The following is a 24791-nucleotide window of genomic DNA, read 5'->3' on the forward strand; positions in this document are numbered from 1 at the left end:
CGCGTGCCGTGGCCCCGCCGTCGCGCGCAGGTCCCGCCCCGCCTCGTTGTGGTGGAAGGCGCCATTGGGAGAAGCCGCAGCCGCGGCCCACGGCCCACGGCCCACTGTCTACTGCATATTGCCTACAGCCGTCCGGGGAAGCAGGGTTCGCCGCCGCCGCCATGGACTACGGGGAAGGTGAGGGCGCACCCCCAGAGCAAGGGTAGGGCCCGGCCGCCGCCGCCGCTGCCGCCGCGGGGCCCGGCCGCGTCTCAAAATGGCAGCGGCCGCTTTGTTCGGCGCAGGACGGAGTCCCTCTCATCCACGTCCTCGCCGTCCCTCCCGGGTCGGGGGAGCTGCGGCGGCGGCCGGCGGCGGGAGGGCTGCGCGGGAGAAGGGCCCTCCCGGGGGGCGGTGCAGGGCGGGCGGGTGGCGCGGGCGTGGGCGGCCCTGAGCGGGGCGAGGCCCTGAGCGGGGCGAGGAGCCCTGGGGCGCGGGGCGAGTGGGGGGCGAGCGGGAGGCGGCGGGCGGGGGCGGCGGGGGCAGAAGCGGGGGGAGCTCGGGGAGAGCTCCGTGAGGGGGTCGTGTCAGGAGACTGGAGATCCGACAGGAGAGAGAGCCGCCCTCGTTGCGGCTCCCTGTCTCTCCCCTCCAGCTCTTGCCAAGCACTAAGTCATTCTCACTGACCCATCCTCTCCAGCTGAAGACAGAGATTGGAGATTCCCAGATACCCCCATGCATTGTGGTGTGAACATGCCCAGTGGGTCAGTCTCAGGTATGAGTTATAAATACGTCTAACCTGTAAAAAGCGTTGGGGCTGAACAGTCAGTGTTGACAAAATCAAAAAAACGAACGGGTTATTAAAAGTACATAATGTGGTTTGACTGCACATGTTGTTTTCTGGAGGAGTTCTGGAGTATGGGAGTGAGACTTGATTTTCATCTTGGGCATGTCAGCATGAACTCCTGCACGTTCCAAGTCCAAATTGTGAGATCAAGGAGTGGGGATGGGGGGAATACAAGCTTTTTATATGGTAATGATTTTTGCATAAGTCAGTAATTTGTTTTCTTATGGACTGCTGTATTTGATTCTTTTTCTATTAAAAAGAAAGAGGATATTTCCCCCATTTATACAGATTGGAAAAAACGCAACCTGGAACTGCTTGATTTTTTACTTGGGTTACTTTTTTAGGTTTTTAGTTTTAAGAGTTTGGGAAGAAACATAGGAAACGTATAATGTAAATGTGATAGACCAAAAACTAGCTTTTGTTTTTACAGTATTAAAAATATCACATCGATGCAACAAAAAGGAATAGATAGATTTTTGTAAAATGTTTAAGATTATGAGTTTACTAAGACTCAAGAAATGAGGTTGACATCTGTTGCCAGCATGCAAGCAAGTTTAAAAAGAATGTTAATACTAAAACTACCACAAAGTGTATACAAGCTTCATTTACAGATGGCATCCGTTAAGTGTTTACTATTGGATCTCTTTATATTCTTGATGGCTGTTATTCTGAAGTAGCACATTGGAATACAGACAGGTCTTTGCTTGCAATATGACCATTTTTACAATCCATTTCTTAAGTCTTAGCTTTTTTGCCAATTACGTTTATTTTACTGTGAAATGTAAGTTATAGCCCTGTTTTTCAGTCTTCCGGGTTGATTCCTAATTAAATATCCTTTAGCCTTTTAGTAGAAAAGGATCTTAGATAGCAGTTTTATGTGTCTTACTGGAACATTCATCTGTAGAACCTGCCATTCTGAGATTTCATGACAGTAGTATTAAAGTAAATCCAAGATCATGCTATGGGAAGTAACCAGTCAACTGTATGTTGTACAGTTAAGATTGTTCCTTTAATGTACATCTGTATAATAATAGTTTTCATAATTAAGCTTTATATTAATAATAATTATTAAATCTAAATATTATGTATGACGCTTGAAGCATCTAACATTAGTGTTTATGCATTGTATGTTCATTAGTGAGGCATGAATAAAGCTTTGTCTTATCCCAGTTCTGTGCAGTGGGCTAAAAGCTATTTTCTAGGGTTCCAGTAGATGGCAATAGAGGATGAATGTTGAGAGTTTCAGTCTTCACCCAGTTTTCATTTGAGTTCTTGGCAAGTCTCTTCTTGCTGGAAACTTTTAGCCGGTGTGAAGCACTTTTCATTGAATAGTTAACGACCACGATAATTACACTATTGTCCCTTGCTGATGAGTTGGTTCGAAGTGACATAGCCTGTAGAATAAATTCAGTTAATACAAGTAGCGCAAGTATTAGCAAATATTAACTATTCATGTTAATATTTTGATTAATTAATGATTGTCCTTTTAAGCTGGAAGGGGAAATGGCATTTGCTTCTATTCCTGAATCTCATCTATACTGTTAGATTGGTTCCTTGTTTTGCATGGGACTGGGTGTTAAACTTTCTGTATGTAATGACAAGGTTGTGACATTAAAGCAAGCATAGTGTTACAAAAAATGTAATGTGGCTGGGAAGGATGTTGTTTGTTGTTGCACAATGGAGCCTTAAGTTTGCTGTAGTTATTGTGGACTATGACTTTAAAACACAGGGAAATTTAGCATTATTCAAGCTGGTTTTTGTTGCTTAAAGGTTACTTTTACTGAACTTTATTTTAATTTCTTATTTGTCATGTTTCTCATTCTTATCATCTTTCTAGCCTTTTTTCTAAGTTCCACACTGAGAACACTGTTGAAAAGGATTATTTTTTGTTTGTTGTGAATGTGTTTTGAGTGCTCTCTGATCTTAAGCTTTTTCTCTTAAATTATGTTCTTTGTACTAAGGGATTCTGAGTCTTGTCTAATAGGTGTTTTACTTCCTAGTCCTCTTCTTAATAAAAATTTGATCTCTTGATTTTTCTTTGCTAGCTATTGTTATTTATTTTACAGCTATTTTTCATAATCTCTCCACCAGATAGGCCTTTTTTGGTTTGCTTTTTTTTTTTTTTTTTTTTTTAATCTGGAGGAATGCATATGCATTAACATTTTAACTTTTAAGTTGAACTTGGATTTTAGTGTCCCATTCTTTTTTATTTTAGAGGTAGTAAGGGGTTTTTTTCCCCCTTTCACTTAACTCTTCTCCCTTCTCCCCTACCCCAGTGGACTTCAAGTATGATGTAGAAATGAAAAGTGAGAAAAAAAAATTTCAGACCTGTGCTCCAAACCATTTTTTCAAGGAATTCTTTTGCATGTGATTTTTTTCATGTTCTTCCCACTAACAAACTGGCATATGGACAGTACTAGTCACTACTTACTACTTTGTAATAGGTTTGGATTGTAGTGGCATGGGTCTTGACAATATGTTGTATTCTTTCTTGTTAAATCATTTGAGTCATCTCTTCAATTCCTAACCTAATTACTACTGTGCCACCTCAGGTTCTGTAGATAATCAAACCAGGTGAAACTAAGGTACTTTCATTTGGGTACTTTCAGATCACGTATTTTAGTTTTCAGAATGTCCTTGTCTTTGATAGATACACTGTATTAAAAAAAACAAACAAACCACCATCTGAGGGTAACCAGGGCCTCATCTAACCTTAATTTTTGTGAAACTGGAATTACTTTGACTACCTTACTGTTTTTTACTGGCCTACATCTTTGTGTAGGCAGTCTTGAGACTTTTCCACTGGGTTAGGTGGTAGATAATTCAGTCACACCAGACAGGAATAGTAGATGCTTCTATTGGTCATCTCAGTTCTTTAAAAAGTAACTTTGCAGTTCAGGTTGATGCTGTGTGTTGCCACATGATCTGTATTTTGAAAAGCTAATTTTCTGCTTTGCTGCAGAATCTTGTATGTTAGGAATATGAAAAGGTGCAGTGTGACTTCCATGTTAAAAGACTTTATTTCAGAAGTATCCTTTTTGATTTTTTAGAAAGTACATATGGTATTTAAGTGGAGATCAACAGGAGATAGTAGTTTGTGTGAGTCTCTATTCAGGCATGCTAAGAACGTTTCTGTAAAAGTGGTAGTCGGCTCAATACCGTTTCCACTATTTTTGTTCACAGATGTAAGAGTAAATTACAATGGCTCTGCTTCTAAGAAGAGGCAGGTACAGACAGGAAATAGTATATATACTTCTTTTCATCAATACAGGTATTTTCATGAAATGAGGCACACACAGTATTAGTATGTTTCTTTAAACAGGAAAATTTGTTATGTCTTCAGCTGAGCCTAATGTCGTCTTATCTTCTGGAAAAATTGATGGTTTATACTTGGAGGTTTTGAAATGTATAGCATACTCTTTTCAGAGTGGACAGGTTTTTGTGTGGTTTTATTTTTACCCTTCCTGTGTTCCACTGTATTTTCCTCATCTGTGTTATCTTTTGTGTGAGGCTTGACTTGATAGGCTTTCTCTGTATCATCCAAAAGTTAGTGTTGGTACTGGGAAGCAGTTTTGTTCACTAGAATGACAGTGGAGTGCAAATGATGTGTACAGGAAGACAGTGCATCATAGTCATTACACAGATCTAAACACTGTTTTAGTGCTTTGAATTTGAGTGATTCTTCAACCAGAACTTTTACATAGGAGTTCCAGTGTTGAGGAAAAAGTTGGTTCTTTCGCTGTACTTCATTACAAGATACAAAGCTGCTAGGAAGAGACATTGGTTTAGCTATGAAACACCAACATCTTAGTGCAGTTAGTATACTGCAACTCAGTGCTGATTTGGGTGGATTTTTGTTTGGTCTAGATTGGAGAAAATCCTTTTGTTTGACTGTAGCCTATATATAGAATCTGCATTGCAGCATGACAGCTTGTAACCTTGACCCAAGGTCTGTCAGTGTTAGGGGTTTCTTCTGGTTTTGGGTAGAGAAGGCACATGCTTGTGAGCTGTGTGTGTTAAGAAAGGAGGGAAGTGGTCTTAATTCTCCACTAAATTCTGACAGCTTCTGTACGGGGCTTCTCTACTTAATTCTCTGAATTTAAAACTTGCGTCTGCTTCCAGCTGTTAGAACAATAATCTGGGGTTATCTACTAATGGAAAAAGTTACGAACTAGATTTCAGTTGAGGTGCTCAGATAATTACAAAGAGACACAGCTTTCCTCAGCACAGTGTCAAAATTGGTTTGCAACTGGCAGTTTTGTATTTGGTTTGTAAGCACTGTGGCAAAGAGTAAATTTTTTACTTGATAGTTTAAACTAGATTACTTAATAAGACTTCTTGCTTGCTTTTTTATAAACATTTTTCTGCTCTTTTTTTAGACATGGACCGTGATTATGGGCATGGAGGCTATGGTGGCCCACGATCCATGGACTCTTACCTTAACCAATCCTATGGGATGGAGAGTCATGGAGGTGGAGGCGGAGGAGGTGGTGGTGGTGGTAACAGGTAAAATAATCCTTCAGTTGTCCCAAGAATCGATCAAATCCAATTTAAGTTTAAATCATTCCGTCTTCTAACTTAAGTGTTCCTGAGGCATGTTGTTATGATTTTGGATGAACGATTTTGTTCAGAGTCTTCTTGTTTGATAAATGCTGGCAAATACTAAAGTGTAGGAGCTAGATGCTTGTAATAATCAGCATTTTTGTGGAAAAACTTTGATGGTGAAACAATGTGTTTTTGAATGAAAATGGAAAAAGTTTTATTTTTCAGTAATGGCTAGCAGTTTGTAGCTGATTGGCCTGATGTACCATTTCTGACATAGCAGACTAGACCTAACTGGTTTAGTGCCTTAGACTGAATCTATCAACATTCCGTTTTCAAGGAACATTTAGGGTACGTGTTCTTTGGTTTGAATGTGCAGTGCTCAGTGATACTGGTATTGAATCTGAAAGTCATGTCCAGATTATTTCATTGGCAGGTACTGATTACATTTAAAACTGTGTGCATGTTCTGGGCTGCTTTGTAAGATGGATTGGTCTAAAAATAAAAATTCTGATGAAGTGGTCTTAAAGTTGTGTATTTGATGCTAGGATACTATTACTGTTGCTCTTTCAAATAGAAACAGTAGGGAGCAGCTGATTTGATACAGGTCTTAATATCATATTCAAAGAAACATGCTTTTCAGAATAGTGATTCTGTCTTGGGGCGGGGGGGGGGATAAAATTTGAAGAAAACTTGGATAATCTGATGGTTTTCTTGTGTGCGCCCTTGAATTGTTGTCTGGCTGTAGCCAGACTACTGTATGATTCTTGTCTGTAGTCACTGCGGTGCCACTGGGCAAGGACAGTACTAAAGCAGTGAGGTTGGAGAAGTGTTGTGTTTTGCTGCATGGTTCTGTTAAACATTTCAGTTAAGTATAATTTGCTAAATGGTTAACATAAAGATTGACTTAAAAGTTGGAGCAGAGATTCAGGAATGAGCTGTACCTACCATATAGTAATCTGCATATGATTGAGGTTGAATGAATACTTGAACACCGAAACGTCTCTTGCTATGTAATGTTAATATTGTGCATGGGCTTTTTTTGTGGACAGTGGCATTTCTGTGTAGCTTTGGGTCTTCTGAGGCTAACATTTTAAAATGAAGGCATTAAGTTTACTGTAGACAGTCATTCTACTGTAGACAGTCTGTTCTAGTTTATCAGTCAAGGGGTTGTCTTTTCCAACTCCTGCTCAGTCACCCTGTTATAACCCTGCAGGGACACTGTGTTTCCCTTCCAAGTGATAACATCAGATACTGATGATTTCTAGCCTGACCCCCTTAAAGGAAACTCTTGGTAAATAAGTGAAGATTTCAGCTCCTTGTTACCCTGGTCTGAAATTCCAAGGACTGTTTTTGTGTCCACTCTACATGCATTGGGCAGATTTTCAAAATATTGAGTTGCTAGACTTACTGGTCTGCAAGTGAAAGATGAGTATACTGAAGATCATGAACTCTTTGGGAGATTTGACTACTACAGGGGAGAAAATTTCAAAGAAATACAAATGTGAGTGGAAGAGCGTTTGTATTTTTCCTCTAAAGTTAGAACTCTGGGGTGTTTAAAACTCGCAACTATAGCACTAAAAAAAATAAAATAAAATTAAAAAAAAATTTCCCAGTTCAGAACTAAGCTGCCTTTTGACTGCTGTTTAACTGTTAGAATATGAGGGCATGATGTTGAAGAAAGGAGTTTCACTAGCCTGTGAATGTGTGGAGGTGACTATTTTAATGAGACTAGGGCTGGGCTCTAATAATGTTTTAGTAAGTAAACCTTGCTGAAAATTTTAAGTAAGCAAAGTTCAGGCATACTGAACTTTAGAATTGTTTGTAGCAAAAATGTCTCAGATAGCTTTCTATCTGGTCATGGTGTGATTTGCCCAGCCCTAATCAAGATTAAACAATAACACAACTGTACAGACAGTATAGTAATAAATTGACTTTAGTTGATAAATGTCAACTGATAACTTGTCTTTTGAAATGTATAACATTAGTAAGCTTACTTTTTTTTCTCCTCACTGTGCAACTTTTCCAGGTTTGGACCTTATGAGTCTTACGACTCCGGGTCTTCTCTGGGTGGGCGAGATCTGTACAGATCTGGCTATGGTTATAATGAACCCGAACAAAGCCGCTTCGGAGGTAGTTATGGTGGTCGATTTGACAACTCCTACCGGAATAGCCTTGACTCTTTCGGAGGTAGAAACCAGGGCGGGTCTAGCTGGGAAGCACCTTACTCCCGTTCAAAATTGAGGCCTGGGTTTATGGAGGACAGAGGAAGAGAGAGTTACTCTTCCTACAGCAGTTTTTCTTCACCCCATATGAAGCCTGCACCTGTAGGCTCTCGGGGGAGAGGAACGCCTGCTTATCCTGAAAGTGGATTTGGAAGCAGAAACTATGATGCTTTTGGAGGACCATCAACAGGCAGAGGCCGAGGCCGAGGAGTAAGTACAGAATCTTTTCAGATTCTTTTCACTAGACACTCTTTTAAACCCTTTCAAGACCACTGCTTTAAAATGAATGCACTGTTCAGTACAGTGCGGGGTTTTTGTCCAAGCAAACTACCATGGTTGACAATGTTTACCTCCTTGAAGCTGTCTTCAAGCAGAATGCAGTCCCTCTTTCTTTTGAAAGTAATGAGTAATAGAAGACCAAGGTTCATAAGGTTTGTTAAATCTCTCCTTTTGTTTGAAAGGTGAAGATAAAAGTAATAGGTTTGGTCTAAAAGGGATTAAAAGGACTTGCATTTTTCCTTGGGAACACCAGCATATTTACTGCTGGTGGGGAAATTCTTGAATATTGTATAAGTTTAATTCAAAGTCTTTTGAAGTTTTGAGTAGGTTAAAGGTGCAATGTATAAGCAAAAATAAAACCTAGGTTGTGAATGCTAGACTAGTTTTTGTTTCCTGTAAACATAGAACTTTAGCTACTTCTTTAAGCTGTACAAATGCTTTATCAAACATCAAGTCTTTTAAACTTAATTTGTACTCTGACTTGTGTCTTGGAAGAGCGATGGGGAAGAAATGGCAAAGGTGGATGGTTAGCAGTTACAGTGATTCTTTTTCAAAATTAAAGTATGGCTAAAGGGACATCATCAACTTGAAATCAGGTCCTTTCACAGAATTGAGCTTAATTTCCAGATGGTGTGGCTTCACTTGTTACTTACATACATTTTATTTTGAAGACTTATGTGTTAGCTCCTTTCCAGTGTATTCCTTTCCAGTGTAGGATTTAAGAACTTTGTGTCCAAGAAACACCAATTTCAACTGAACACATAGTGAATTGCTATTTGGGGAAGTAATACTAAATGTTAAATGGTATAAAAAAATAAAACAGAAGAGAATTAAAAAAAAAAAAAATCCTAACAGAAGTACTAACTCTTAAGTTGATGGTGTCCCTTTACTGTGGTTTTATAATTCCAGTCCTGATCCTGTTTGGTTTTTTTTGTTTGGTTGATTTTTTTCTTAATCATGAAGAATTCTGTGCACACTTCTTTGGCTATGCCTCTAGGTGTAACTTTAAAAATTCTTAAGTGTGACATAACTTATTTTAGAAGCAGTTCTTCAATATTAAGCCATACAACTTGTTTGTAGCTTGAAGTTTAGAGAGATTTTTTACTGGGTCTTCAAATGCCTGATTGTGTGGTGGTTTTGTTTCAGAAGTGTACTTTGTAGCATTCTTGAGTACTATAGTTGCCATATTCAAATTCTAGTTCAGATTTGCACATGACTGCTAGCTAGCATGTAGCATGCTATGAGAAATAGATTCTAATCTTTGTTTCTCTGCTTGTAAATCTGAAAGTTTTAGGTTCTTAAGCTTGGATGCCATCCTTTCAGAACTCATTTAGATCTGAAAGTTTTGTGCAGTTATAACCAAGTATCCAATGTATGCAGTTACAAACCAAGTTTCTTTTTTTGCTTTTGAAATTTATCTTTTTAGTTTGTGATTTTATGTAATACAGGAGAATGTGAAGGCTGAACTACTTACCATGTGTAAAATGCATTGCACCTTTAATAGATAGACTTTAAAAAAAAACCCCAACACTTAGCCAAGTGCATACTCCATGTCAAATTTATATGTGTACAGTGTAAATGTACATGCTAGGTTGTACTTGTAGCTATCTCAACAAAGTAAATTAACGTGAAGATCTTGTGCATGGACTTCTGATTAAGAAAAGTGCCATTTTTGGTACATTGTCTTGAATTTATAATTTGCCTAAAAACTGTCATACTTTTCACAAAGTATGCTGATGTTATTTTTGTGTTCTTTGACAGTGTAGTACTAATTCTTATGATAGTACAAATATTTCTGCTTATCCATGTGACCCGTCCAGTCAGTGGGCTCTCTTCTGCCCTTTATTAATGAGATAATTGAGTTAAATTAAGAAGTATATTAATGGTGTTGAAAATACTGCAGCTTACCTAAATTCTCCCTCTTCAGATTGCTCATTTATGCTATACTTTTACAGGGGTAACTTTCATAAACAAGTATCCACAATGAACTGTACAATATTTTAGAAATAGAAAGGTGTAGTCTTTCAACTGAATTTTCATTTCTATTGCTACCGTGGCTTTGTATCATTCCCTCCAGGCTGAACTTCTAAATTCTGAATTCACTGAATTCTGTGGAAAGATAAGTAAAAGAGAGTGAGCTTACTTCCTGATTGTTTGGCATAAAGAATTTTTTTTTTTTTTTAAATGACTGCTAAATAAAGTGTCAAAAACTGGGTCAGTTAGCTCTGTTTTTTCCCAGAAGTGGAAGTCATTCATCATCTAGAGAATCTGAAGAGAGGAGCCAAGGTGTTAGGCTGAGATATGAACTCTGATAGATATGTTCATTGTCTGGACAATGGTTCTGAATAAGCAGAAACACGTTTTGTGCCTATGTATTTCTTCTACTGGACAAACACCCGTAAAGCCATTGCACAACACAACATCAGACTGGGAGCTTAAATTTCCCCTGCATTTTGCTCTAGAAAACAGATTTTACTTAATGGTTTTATTGTACCACATAATTGTTTTATTTCTATTGATTTCATTTACTAATACCTTTCTCTTGATTTCACAAATTTTCAGCATATGGGAGACTTTGGAGGAATGCACAGACCTGGAATTGTTGTTGACTATCATAACAAACCCAGTCCTGCAGCAGTTGCTGCACGAGGGATAAAAAGAAAAATGATACCACAGCCATATAACAAACCTGGTGGGACGTTTGTTAAGAAACCCAAAATGACAAAACCTGTTTTGAAGCTGAGCCAGAAGAAATCACCTAGTAAGTAAAAAGTGCCAAAATTAGAATGTTTTGACAATTATTTTAATTAATTTGGAACTATTTTTAACAATTCGAAAGAGAACCATATGTGTTGTTTTGTAATTCTTGATTTTCTGTGTTCGAAGTATTCCACAAGATATTTTAATAATTTAATCTTCTCTTCCACTGCAAAGATAATTCGCTGAATTAAATTAAATATTTTGATTTGTACAGATACGTACTGCTAAAGGGTATTTCATTCAGACTTTCTAATGATATTTTCTGTAGGCAGGTTTTTAGTGCTGTAAATAATTTCAGTTCTCAGGTAGCCTTAAGTGATGATGCTGGACACATATTAAAATGTGCCTTTGCATGAGCCTGGGTGCTGCTGCCCAAAACTCAAAATGTGCTCCAGCTCAAATGTGGGCCCTGCTGTCAAAATACTTTTACAGATTCTCTAGAAAGTAGAGCATCAGCTGCAGTGCAGCTAAAATAAAGGCAAGATGTGTGAGTGCAGAGGAGAGGGAAAGGGAGGCAAACTGGGAAAACAGTGGAAATTGTTAGAGAATAGTTTATGAAAGGCAGTGATAGCTGTTTCTTATAAACGAAATGCTGTCATGAAGAGAAACTGGAAATGTGAGAAACTGGAAATGTGATAAATTGGAAATAAAAAATGCAAAGTATCTGTGGTGCTTGGTTTGTTTAGCTTCCCTGAAGGTGTTCTACAGCTCTGATTATTAGAGGCAAAGCTGGAGAATAAAAAGTCACGAGGTTTGAATAAATTAGTTGATTTGAGGGAATGTAAACTTGAGTATTAAATATTATAAGTGGCATGTACAGCAGTCAGTTTTTTTGTGTGTGCTTGTAATTTCCCCAGTAATTTGGGTCTGCAGAATTGTATAGTTTGGTTTCAAATTGCACCTGAAAAATTTTTAAAATTACCTTGCGAACTTTGAGCTTAATACAGTTTTCTGAGACCTGAGCTGATATTGCCTTAAGCAATATCATGCAGTTGAAAATTAAAAAGTGTCTATCTACTGATAGAAAATTGGATGTAATAGGTGTACAGTATGTGAATGAAAATATACCTTGAAATTATACTGTCCTACCAGTCTTGACTTTATTGTTTTCAGTAGTTAAGATATGGGTGATTTGTTTCTAGAAGACTGCTTAGTTTATATTCTTAAGGATAACTGATATGACATTTAGTAATAATAATTAGTATTATTACAAAAAAATAATTTGTAGATGTACACTGTCCTAGTGGTGTAACACTTTTTTCTGAGTTGTTTTTCTGAAATATTTGATTGCTTTAAAATTGAGTGAGAGCAATTTGACATTACTCATTTCTTCCTCATTTTGTTTGTAGACATGAAGACATCTTTCCAGGATTCTAATGTAGAGGTAAAGATTTTATAGAATTGGAAAACATTGTGGTTATTTCATAAGTTTGTATGGTATATATTAAGATTAATAATTACTAAGCTAGGATTACAAAAATAAGGCACTTACTTAAGTAAATTTTTCCAAACTTTTTTTTTTCTTCTCGTTGTTTAAAACTGTTGTATTTTGATGGCAGTCTGAAATCCCTACTGATTTCAAGGGGGTACATTCAGCATGTGTAGATAGCCTGAAAAATGAATTTTTAAGTGTATTGTAGACCCTGCCTATTCTTGTAATGCACAGAGAGCTGTCGTATGAACACTTCTCATGTTACTATAGGTAGTCAGCTTGAATTTATACACCTATGACCTGCTTGGGTGAGCTGAGAAATAAAGTACAAAATGACAGGGTGATTACTAAAGAGCATGAGGAAGAATGGATAAGGCAGAAGACACATCAAGGAGAGAGGGTAAATAAAAAAAGAAACAGTGTTACCAGCTGTTTTCTTATGTTACAGAGATTAGATCCCACCTACAGAAAGATCAGTTGAAAGGGGGTGTAAGAATGGGATTAGTAAGTGTGTGTGTGCATGTATTTTGGTTCCACGTTGAAACACCGGGGAATTATTTTCTTTCTTTTTGAGTGGAGGTATTAAGATTCTCAACTAAGTATTTAAAAGTCTGAATTGGAAGTCAGAATGTAGAAGACAGTTGTGAAGCTAATTCACAAAGGCTTCAAGGAATTAAGGAGAAGTGCATAGCTTGAAGTGTTTGTACACTGAGTCTGTCTAGATAGTAAGTTCTTTTCTCCTTCATCATATTTGATAAAAATAGTAAGTAACAGATTATTTGAAGTAATTTGCACTGTCTTTCTGGATATAAAATGATACTGTTTTGTTGAGGTTTTTTCTTACAAAACTTGTGGATTTGACTTCTATTAGGAAATCGAAGTGGACACGAGTGGTGCAGTTGTTATATACGAAGACTTTACAAGAGATGCATATGATCTTGGGTATCAGACTTTTGGAGGTAAATAATTTTGCTTTGTCAGTTAAGGTATTGTAGTTATTTGACTTTGTGTGAATAGATTTAGAACTTAAAAATTTACACCATGGAGAAGATAATTCTACATCCATTTATCAGTTGTCTTTCTTTGCGTTCAATTGTCTCTCTGCTTTCTGATCATCTCTGTGTTGTTTGACTTCTGTTAACTTTTGTGAAACAGATGTAAAATGGTCTTCTGTACTTATGGATGTTCCATTGCTTGAATGTTGTTTATAGTTCCTCACTCATATCCTATTATTTATCCCTCTAGCTGATCAGCTTAACCCCTTAAATCCTAGGTAAATCACTTTTTGTAGAAGTGTACTTAGTTACTCATCTGCTTTCAAGAACACAGTGTTTCATGTGCAATCTTAATGAAACAGGTTAATTATTAGTTTACCTAAAATTACGAGTTTACACAAAGAAATCCAGTGGTATGGCTGAAACTACTTCTAGTGCAGCTTCCCTTCTGTGCTGCCTTATTGCACGTGTAGTCTAACCTGGTGGTAAGGAGTGCTGGAAATTTACAGCCATCTGGTTGTGGTTTCTTTTCTTGAAATAGGATTTTTAAAAATTATGTGAGGTTTTTTTTCATTTTGAAAAGTGTGGAAGTGCACTGAAGGAAAATGGGAGTCCCAGTTCATGTGTAGATTCTGACTTCCATTTTCCAGCTTGTTACAGGAAGGACACTTGCATTTGTGAGCTTGAGGAATTAGGATATAGATCGTTTCACTCCACAGAATGTCTTACTAGATGATTTGAATTGTAATTTAAATAGTGATTCTTTGCACATCTCCAGGGCTGGTGGTAAGGTACTAAGTGAAATCTAAATCCTGAGATCAGTAATGGGAGTTGACTCTGTAGGTGGTTATCTTTTGTGTTCAAATTGAATGAAAAAAACTCCACTCTTTTGGATATGAGTTTTCTCTTTTCTGAATCAGAGTATTAAAACTGTCTGCTATAAAACGAAAAGCCTCAGGGTAATCCAGAATGAAAGTTCAGCTGTTAGTCAGTGGAAAAGTTTTCAGTACTCAGTGATATTTCAAGACACACAGCTTTTAGCAATTTTTGTTTTTTTTTTTCATTATGCTGCTGTACTTTGTGTTGCTCTTTGGATAGGGGCAGATTTTGTAGAGACTGACCTCTCCTGAAGTAGAACTGCAAATGAAAACCAAGTGATCCTTATTTTCCTGCTCTAAAATTACTTGCTGAATAATATGCTGTTTCCCTCTGTCCATAGGCTTTTAAAGTAGACACAGGAAAGACAAACGTATATGAACTTCTTCAATAAGTCAATGTCCTTAGTCTTTAATGTTGCAAAGCAAATTTCAAGTAATTTATTTGTTTGTACTCTTTATTTATGTGCCAGGTGATAATTAAAATAAGTTCTTCTTTTAAGGTTTAGTTGGGTTTTTTTGTGCTTTGTCATGCTGGAGTTTTTTGTGTTTTTTTTTTTCCCTCCCTCCCCTCATATGGTTATTTCACTGGTTTATTTCTTCAGCTTAAAATCTTTGGAATGTATTTCTGTGAAATCAAGGAAAGTCTAGTGAAACATAGTAAAGTTCAGGGTGGGTACCATACCTTAATGGAATGCTGCCTTGTCTCCTTTATGAAAACCTTTGCTTTTGGTTTTGGAAGCTGTCTTCTCAGCAGAAAAGAGTGGCATTATCTAGTTGTTGTGTGTGAGTGTTTTTGCTTGGTATGAGTTTTTTTGTTTTCTGGGTTTTTTTAATAATGTAAGTGGGTTGTAGCTTTAGTGCTCTAAAACCATGAGGAGTTTTAAATAGATCTGTTTCTCCACCTGTATCCCCTGTACTTTTTTAGGTCACTTACTTGAAGAGGCCTTTAGTAACTGGGCACAAGAGGGGGTAGGGTTTGTTCTAAACTTTTATGAGTGTAATTTAGAGTGTAACCCCTAAACTGAAGTTTTCAGTGTTAGAAGCAAGTGTTTAAATTGGTTGCATTTAGAGGAAGAAAACAGCAAAACTTGTGAAGTGTTTAAATAAGCCACTGAGCTGCTTTGTTACAGGATCTTTCTGTACCAAAGGTACATTTTGAGGTATTTGTGGAGGAGACAGGAAAGACATACTTTTACTGATGGGCTTTCTGTTTGTATTTTTGTTTCTTCCTTTTATTTTTTTGGATGTAACTTTTTAAAATCCTTCTACTGTATGTGAAGATGGCAAAGGAGAAGGTAAAAGTGAGGAAGAAGAAAAGCGACGAATTGAGGCCAGAAGAGAGAAGCAAAGGCGTAGAAGGGAAAAGAACAGTGAAAAATATGGTGATGGATACAGGTTTGTGTGGTGTTTTGCTTCCCCTTTAACCTTTTATAAGAGGGTCTTCTTTCCTGAAAGACCCTTTGGTCTGATTCTGAGAAAATAAAATGCAACAAATAAATGACAAAGAACCCCACCCTTCTGTCACTGTCCAACTCCCCACCCCCAAAACAAAACCAAAATAATAGCCTAGACAAGCAAAAACACCTCAAACCAAAACCCAAAAGACAGGATGTCTCACTTGACCTCTGCTGTATCAGAAAATACCATTTTCTAACCTTTCTCTCTTACAAGTGCAGAAGTGCATACCCAAGAAGCAGATTAGAGTTGTACTGCTTTTGAAGTACATATTTCAGTTAAATTTATTGTCATGCTGACTTAATAAGCTGTTAGAGATTTACTTTATTCTGGTTTTATATGTATGGTGAGCTATTTTGTAACTGTTAACTAGTTTAGACAAATTCACTTTTAGACAAAGTGACTAATGGCCAGCACTGGACAAAACTTGTCAGTGCATTATTTGATAATAGCATCAATTCTTTTTACTCATTTTGCTGAGGAAACTGTATTTCCTTTTAAGGACTATATACTTTTTGTATGGAAAATTAGCTTTTAATGAATTCTTTTGACTATTTGTTATTAGGTCATGGACTGGCTTGATTGTGAGCAGTACTTCAAAATGGTGACAAACTAGAGAGCTGTGGTAGATACACTCATGGAATAATTTGGATTTTAAATGGCTAGCTTCTGATTTCAGTAGTTTTCATCTTCTTTGTAGCTAATTGATTACTCTGAAACTGGTCTAAACTTACCCTTCCTAAGGGCCTAACACTGGAGATTTTGTATCATTTTCTATTTGTTTAAAGAACACTTTTCCTTTTCTGATTAGGTGTGTGAAATCCTTGTTTTTGAAGAGAGGGAGAATGTTTCTTTAATGGTAACATTGTTTCTCTTTATAGAATGGCATTTACTTGCTCATTTTGCAAATTTCGAACATTTGAAGAAAAAGAAATTGAATCACATCTGGAGAGTGCAGCTCATCAGGAAACATTGGATCATATCCAGAAGCAAACCAAATTTGACAAAGTAGTGATGGAATTTCTTCATGTAAGGCGACTATTTTTGATTTATATAATAGTTTTACTTTAGAATGTAGTTACAAATTATCATTTATCATCAAACTTGGCTTAATTTATCATTGTTACTCCTTTTGAAATTCAGTAACGTGCTGAGTCAAGAGTTAAAGTTGAAGCAAATTCATAGTCTGTAAATAGCATTACTTTTCCTATTAAAAGTAGTGCCTTATAAAATAACAGCAATTAATTGCTTTTTATTAGAGAGGTAGTCTGAGTAATATTTAAAAGAAAAATTGTACATCAAATGTTACATTTTTTTTTTCCTGGCTCTCTGAAGGAGTGTATGGTGAATAAATTCAAGAAGACAGCTATGCGTAAGCAACAGACAAGTAACCAAACAGAAAATGCTCAAGCTGCTGAAAAAGATATAATGGAAGGTAAAGATATTTTTTATGTGGAAGTGCTTAGTGTGGACCTCTGCTTGTCCCTTTCTCCTTCAATTCTTATTCAAATTTGAGAAAATATTTGGATTAAAATGGTTACTTTGCATATCTTTACCTGGTTGAGATTCCTTGCTTCATTTCTGATACAATGTGGAATGTAAGTACAGTGGGAGACAGGAGACCTTATTTATTCTGCATTTTTTTGTTTTGTTTTGGTTTTGGTTTTTTTTTTTTTCTTCCTATCCAAGTATCCTTGTCAGAAAGTAAGATAATATTGTGCTAGGTACTTGACAAGCAGAATTTTTGGGGCGTTGCCACAGTCTTACTCAATATAATACATGAGGAGTGGCAAGAGGTGGATGCAGGTCAGTTGAAAGACTGCATGTAATAAAGCAGCAAGGTGATAATGGTCAAAGATTCTGACAAGGATCTGGATAATTCAAGGGATCGCTGCTGCTGTTTTGAGGAATGCTGACAAGTAGAGTCACAGTACTTCCTTGGTTACCCAAGATGTATCTTGGCCTAAATTTGTTTCCCTTTGGCTGCCCTACAGGCAGTTTTCAAGAGCATTTTGGGTGCCAGATCCTTTGACTCTGTCCTTCCCTTGAGGATTTTGAAGTTATGCTAGAGCCACAGAGGGCATCTTTGAGTACCTTTACTTCAGGCAGTAACTGTATTTGAGTATTACCTTAATTTTAATTGAAATGCTAAAAGAAACTTTTAGCCACCATCTTAAAAATTTCCCAAACTCTTTTTATGTACTTTCCTGAAGTACTGGGGGGCCTGTTTAGCTTTAAGTACTAGTTTGCCAACAGAACATTCAGATCAGAAGTTTGTGAGAGGAGCTGGATGCATGTGTGTCTTTCTGGTGGCAAGGGGAGGCAAGGAAGTAATTTAATTGTTCTTGTGAGGGGAAAGGTTAAATCCAACTGCTTTGGTAAAGCTTTTGTTTGTTTCTTGTATCAAAATCTGTATTTTTAAGGATATTAGTTATTGTTTATTTTAAATAGATGGTGTTTTTGTACATTAAATAGTTCAGTTAGATTGTTGATTTCCCCCCCTCCCCCCTTCTAGTTATGCAGGTAGATGTTCATATGTCAAGCTCAGGCAGCAAACATAATTGCCTGGGTGGTGAGAAGGAGTTGGGTATCTAAGTGGGAAACATTGCCTTCAGAGAGCCTGATTTTCTTGCCTGAATCTGGTGAATATTGTCCTGTGGTTCAGTTTGATGTGATTAACAACTGAGAGCTCTGATTTGCCAGCGTAAAACAGTCAGTCACCTCTTTCCATTTCCCTAGAACAACACATTTTGTGTTAAATGATCTGTTGCATCTTCTTTGGCAGGGGTTACTGCTGATGACCATATGATGAAAGTTGAGACTGTTCACTGCAGTGCTTGCAGTGTATATGTTCCTGCATTACACAGTTCTGTTCAGCAGCACTTAAAATCTCCTGATCACACAAAAGGAAAACAAGTAAGATATATTATTAAAACAAACAAAAAAAGCACAGCATAATCTAGTAGTAGGTGAGAATATTGCAGTACTCGGTAGAAGTAATTTCCAAGTCCTTGTTGGTATTACTTGTTGTCTAGAAATCTAGAATGTCCTCATTACACTTTGTAACCATAATGTCTCATGAAGTAGCCAATGCTTAAGCACCCTCAGTTAATGGATTATTGGTGTGCTTAATAACTGACAGTTGTGAATCCTGAGGTTACTAGGTTTAACTTTTTTTTTTTTATAGGAACTTGTTTTGTAAAGATTTTCTTGCTCAGATTGTAAAATATAATATGTAAGTTTCCAGCAAAATAGCAAATCTGGTGTCTTGGTTTTGCTTGGCTACTACCCTCCTAATTTGAAGAAAAGTGAGCAGTTTAGAATTAGCTATAGTACTGAATTGTTCCCTGTTGCAGTTCATAATGATAAACTATTGAAGTTGGTGGAAAGATGGAAAGAGTAGCATGAGTGGAAAAAATCAGTTATTGTGGTAAGCAAGATTGCCAAAGTAATCTGTGATTATAGAATGTCCTAGATTCATAGAATGTTTTGGGTCAGAAGAGACCTTTAGAAGTAATCCAGAAAGTGTGCAAGTTATCTGTAGATGACAACAGGTAATTGTGTGTGGTTGTAGTTCGTTGTATAAGCAAAACATGAATATATATTTTGATCAAGCTAAAGAAAGAACTATAAATGCTACCAAACTTAATTGACCTCTGTATGTGGTTTAGACTTCAAAGGTAAGAATGAGCATTTTGTGCTGCTGTGTATGGTCATTATTTTCCCTAGAGAAGCTGACTGTGAATTCAGATTTCTGTGATACTGGGAATTAGATGCATGATAGTTACTGACTGTAAAATTTGTTTCCCAGGCCTACAGAGAACAAATAAAAAGAGAGAGTGTTCTTACTGCCACCAGTATCTTGAATAATCCTATAGTCAAGGCACGATACGAGCTGTATGTGAAGGTAAGATGCCAATGGAAAAAATGTGGTGTGGTATTTGCTATACCACTATTTCCTCCATGCTGATGGAGTTTAACCTTAATGCTCTATATTCTGTTTCTGCCTTCTAGGTAGCTCACAGACAATATACTTTTAGTGGACTTTGTCAGACTCGGTGTCTTTTGCTGAAAAATTATTACCTTTAGATCTACCAGCTTTTTGTTCTGTTTACCAGTCATATGTGTATCTGTCAGTTTTTAATGAGATGCTCTTAAAAAAAAAAAAGTAAGCTTTAGGAAAGTGTTAGCAATGTCTTTAACTCTGTATGTAGTACTAAATTTAGAGCACAGAACACTCTGCAGATGAGTCAGTTTAGAAGTGAAGGCTTCAGCATGTAGCTTTGTAATAAAGTACAGTGCACACACTACTCATCTACATTTATTCCATGGAATCTTTAGGGTTCATGGCAGCATACAAAAAATGAAACCTTAAAACAGTATCTGAGAGGTGTTGTAGTCTATGTTGCAGATACGTAGCCTGAGAAACAGTTGAATTCATTTTAGCAAAATGTGGGACTTTTTCTTCTGAGTTAACAGTGACTTTTTCTGTAGTACCATTTTTGGCCATTTCTGTAGTTACTTTTAATTGATTTGTAACTATGCCTGTGCCTAAGCAAGATTTTTTCAGGCAAAGGAATATCATGTTGCAGAATTATGACAAAGTGCAAGCTAATGCAGAAGTTAATTGTGATTTAAAATGTCAAATGAGTCATATCCTGCAAAATTATGGGGTTGCATGGGTGAATCCATTTCAGACAACTGTGCTGTATCTTTTAAGAAAAGGTAGCAAATGACCAGGTACCACAGCCTAGAATATCTGCCTGTGTTTGAAGCCATCTCTCCTGGTGTTTCTTACTGCCTGCTCTCTGTGTGTGCATTGTCTTGGACAGCCCCCTAGTGGGGCACTGATAAAAGGGGAAATGGAAATCTGTCACTGGTCACTTGGAAAACTGAGGAAGATAAAATTTTCAAGGTTGTCTTCCCAAGCAGACCAGTGACATTTTCAGAATGCCTACAACTGCTGTTTCTTGGGGTGGATTGAACTTAGTACACTTTCAGCAGCACCTGCTTGGTGAGATACATGTAGCTTCTGGCTTTGAAATTCCTCTCATCCAAAGCTGTAATCAACAGTAGACTGAAGGAGTCCACACCACAGCATGTGATGAATCAAAGCATGCAGTGGATGCATTTCATGCCTGCAGTCTTCCAGAAGTGGGAAATCCTTATTACAGCTAAGAATAGCTTGCTTTGAGATAAAGATCAGACTTGCTTTTCCCTCTCACTCCTCCATTTCCAGAAAACTGCTGTACCAAAGATGAGGCTTCCAGTTGTCAAAACTTGCACGTGATCCATATGATCCTAATGGTACTGGTGACCATATTTTACACTATTTAATTTCATTATTATTATTTAATTTCTTAAATTATCAGCATGCTGTTTGTATCCTTCCCTTTGCATGCAAGAAAACTTTCCTCTTGGTCTTATTTGGTATCTTCATTGTAGGTGTTTTAATCAAAGATCCTTGAAAGGATTATTTCTTACCTTGGCTTATTAAAAGAGCCCTCTGTTTCCTCAGTGTTAGTCCTCTGTGGTAATCTTCTAAGCTTCCAGAGTCTGTTTGTAGGCTTTTTTTAGAGGTATTTTGTTTCTCACTCTTCTACATCCATGTTAAAAGAGAGTGGTAAGGGGGAAAATCCACCACAGTGTACCTGCAGGCTACTCTGAAACAATCATCTTGGAAGTTTTATAAACCTGTAGCAAGTCCCTGTATAAAAAAGAGGAAGAGAAGACCATCTTGCTTCTCAGGCAAAAAGTTACCATGTCAAGAAGTCATGACTAGCTCTAGTCGTGACAACTCTGTAATTCCAGTTTTGGACCCTTTAAAGCTACTTAGGTAGAATGATGCCTGTGATTAAAAGCTGCTGGGATGTTTCTAGAGAAGAGTCATAGAGGGTGAACTTCTTTTTCCCGGGCTGTTTGATCACATGTCTTAGTGAAGTCATTCTGAAGTTTACTGGTCAAGTAGGCAGACTTTGGTATCTTACTGCATCAGATTTGTGAGACCAGTTATAAATACAGACTGGTTTCTGGGGACATTTGAATCCCAAAGCTTTGGTTTTAAATACCAGTTCACAGACTTCAGCTTTCTATGCAGTTTAAACAATCTTGAGACAAGAAACCCGAAGAACATATCTCTTAGGAATAAACTACTTAATATGCTTGTGGTTTTATGCTCCCTGGGCATCATCAAGTCTTTCTGCAGAAGTTCAGCAATGTGCCTATGTTCTTCTTTTCAGAGTTTTTTGTTTTGTTTTACGACATCATCTGGGATGATGGGACCAGTGTGGCTGTCAAAATCAGCTAGCATCAAAATTGGCTCTGCTTGGTGTGCTGGATGCTTCTGATGCTACATCACTGGAAAATAGTGCAGTTGTTATGATTTTCCCCTTGAGGGCAGTAGCTTTTTCTGCAGTTTGAGAATTTGAAAAGTGAATTTTTCTCTGAAAAAAAAAAAAACAGTTGGGGAAATCAAACTAATCTTTTTAAAATTATTATTATTTGTGTATAGAGCCAGAAATATCTCGGTACTTCAGTTCAGCCAGTAGTAGTATGCTGTATCCAGTTCTGGTAGGTTAGCTGGAAATGTCATACTGTATTCACAGGAATGAAGTGCAACATTTTTCTGTGGCTCGTCCCCAGGAGTCAGGGACATTCAGAAGCTGTCTGCAGGACTGTGGAAGCAGTCCTTTTAGAAGTTTATCCTAAAACAAGTTTATCCAGTTACAATTCATCATTATGCCTAGCCTAGACATGAGAGGATTTTAATCAGTGTAAAGTATGCTTCTGGTATCCATGTGAATCACTTACAGAGAAAATACTTTTTTGCTAGGAAACAGTGCTTTCCATTAGGCCAAGTGAAACTCGGAACCTACCTGTCTTCCCTCTGCTAATGTCCCTTGATGAGCGTGTGTTTGAAGCTAACCAGATGGAGTATTCTTTGCTCAGTAATGAGCTTATTTTGGCCTGTCTTTGGAAATCCTTGTTTCTGTACCCAAATGTGGTGGAAAACATTTGACTGAACCCAGGAAAAATGTCACTAATATCTTTGCTGTCAGGGGGTCTTATGCACTTCTGTCCAAAAAGGAAAGTAGATGTGTACACATGGGGGAAGTTGCACTGATCCTTAATTTCAGGTTTGGATGCTCTGTAACTTACGAGGTTGTTATGACCCAGGTGTAACAAGGCATTTGGCCTTGTTAAATCTCATACACTTAACTTTGGACCATTGGTCCAACCTGTCCTAAGTCAAGCATGTCTAAATCTGAAGCATGAGAGAAATTTTTTTCAGTGGCACATTTACTGAGCTGGTATTTTTGGTATTTTAGTATTGGATGCTACTACCTATTCAGTGAGATACTCTTTGGTGTTCCATGGTGCTTGACAGTAATAATCATCTAAAGCTGGCATGAGTTTTAACTGGGGTGTGGGGTTTTTTTTCCTAGAACTCAGATAAGTTGTGATAGCAGCTTTTTATGTCTCTACCTATGAGAATCTGCTTCTAAAAAAGCAGAACTTATTATCTTAAAGTTTAAATATTACCTTATTCATGGGGTTTATATGTGGCACCTGTGTCTTTGATTAGGCCATGAGTTGATTGGGCTCAATAGACACTATCATCTGGGTGCTCTGGGCTGGCCATTACAAAGTGTGTGCATAAAATTATTTTGAGACCTGGAATAATTGCTGAATGTTTGTATAGCTTTCTAATTGTTTAGTGATTTGTAGGCCACTGGAACACCCTACCTGAAAAATATAACTGAAGGAAAAGTATTTGCTTCTTTTTATAAGTAAGCAAAAAAAGGATGAGGGGCCTAATACTCAGTTTTTATTTTGGCTGATCTTTTAAATAATATTGTTGAAATCCCAGCTCTAGTGTAGTTAGTGGTTGGTGTCATGTGCTCTGACAGACTTGCTCTGTCAGATATTTGCTTGTGAAAGAAGCCTTTAGCAAAGGAATTCCCAATACTTCATGTTGTTGTTTGTTGCATATTGATTGTTCATAGTTCTTAAACATCTGAAACAAGTGAAAAGTGAGGTATGCTTTGTACTGAATTACTGTATGAAATAGAGAAAATGTCAAACTAGAAGGCCAAGGTACTGTCTGAGAAATCTGATTTTTCTGTCTGAGAAATCTGATATCAGCAATGGAGTGAATTTCAGGGTAGTCAATGTAATTAAGCCTAGATTTCTTTTTAATTTATGAAGAGTTTGCCTTTTTGGTGGAATTATTCAGAGTGAAGGTAAGGAAAAATAAAAAATCTTCTGTTCAGATTTTGTTTTAATTGGGGAGAAGAAGAAAGCACCTGTAGTTCTTAATAAAAATGTGTTGAAACTTTGTCATGTAATTTTAATATTCTGAATATTAAATTTAATTTCTGGTTTGTGTATAACATACTTTGGCTTTTTATCAATGCCATTTCTGCTTTGTTTAAAGTAGTTTATTGGGATGCCAGTTTCCAGAGGGCATAGCAATGAGGTATTGCAAATTTTAAATCAAATCTGTTTGGGTTTTCTTGCAGAAAACCTCAGACTATTAAAAAGCTGTATAAATACCACAGCATTTCTTGGTGGCTGCCCTTTACATTCACTGAAGTGTTAAGTTTTGTTTCATTTTATGTTTGAAATAAATATTTAAGAATTTGTTTTCAATCTTTTGCTTCAGGGTGAAAATCCATTTGAAATGAATGATCAGGTGCAGGAGCAGCAGGCAGAAGAAGAGGAGAAAGCTGATGAACCAGCTGAGGCTGAGGAAGAAGAGGAGGAAGAAGAGGAAGAAGAAACTGAAGAGCAAACTGACTTCACTTTAGACCACACTGAAGATAACTGAGTGCAAGAAAATGAAAATGTATTAGGGAGGGGCAAAGCAGCTTTTTATTTCTGCTCTAAGGCGGCTAAGACTTTTTAATAGTCTCAAATGAAGTTGTTGAAGATTCCCCACCATATGCATGCATTCCATTCCATGGAGAACTTGTTTATATAATTCCTCTGTGTTTCTGATTTTGTTTAAAGTAAAATTAAGACTATTTTAGTTGAGCTTTTTATAGCAAATTGACTGTTAAAGCTGATTAAAACATTGTGTTGTATATTTTTTTAAGCATCCTATTTTTTGATGTGTGTATTGAAAATTGGATATAACAATTTTTGGTCTAATCAGTTGAAAAGAAAGGTGGGTCTGTGGGGTAAATATATTAAATGCTGTAGGGCATAAGATTATACTATTTACCTCTTAGTACCGAAGGAGTAACTTCAAAAACTGTGCTGTTGAGTGTGGCTGTTTTGGGGACTGCATTGCACTCTGTATAATACAGTATGTGTTATAATAATATGCCTTGTAGCTTTTTGTGATAAGATGTACCAGTTTGTAGCAATAAAACACTTGAGATGTCACCATTTAAA

At 37.1% G+C, this 24791-nt stretch overlaps 1 protein-coding gene across 2 annotated transcripts; it reads left to right on the forward strand.

Moving 5' to 3' along the window:
• Positions 1-24791, forward strand: ZNF326 (zinc finger protein 326). Of its 2 annotated transcripts, XM_071750663.1 has the most exons (13): positions 4-177; positions 680-754; positions 5206-5332; positions 7398-7803; positions 10435-10633; positions 11982-12016; positions 12936-13023; positions 15218-15332; positions 16274-16421; positions 16728-16827; positions 18178-18308; positions 19204-19299; positions 24058-24791. In XM_071750663.1, the coding sequence occupies exons 1-13, from the start codon at positions 162-164 to the stop codon at positions 24220-24222; spliced, it is 1701 nt and encodes a 566-aa protein (XP_071606764.1). In that variant the 5' UTR covers positions 4-161; the 3' UTR covers positions 24223-24791. The 2 variants fall into 2 exon arrangements, with proteins under 2 accessions (XP_071606763.1, XP_071606764.1); XM_071750662.1 differs by lacking the exon at positions 680-754 and having other exon boundaries at positions 1-177.

Source organism: Heliangelus exortis, chromosome 8 (genome assembly GCF_036169615.1).
Source record: "Heliangelus exortis chromosome 8, bHelExo1.hap1, whole genome shotgun sequence".
NCBI classification, from domain to species: domain Eukaryota; kingdom Metazoa; phylum Chordata; class Aves; order Apodiformes; family Trochilidae; genus Heliangelus; species Heliangelus exortis.

Bases quoted from the DNA above. Each gene is read 5' to 3' on its own strand.
- ZNF326 (XM_071750663.1), top strand. The intron at 15,333-16,273 runs GTTTGTGTGGTG...TTCTCTTTATAG, and splicing joins AAATATGGTGATGGATACAG to AATGGCATTTACTTGCTCAT. The intron at 16,422-16,727 runs GTAAGGCGACTA...GGCTCTCTGAAG, and splicing joins TAGTGATGGAATTTCTTCAT to GAGTGTATGGTGAATAAATT.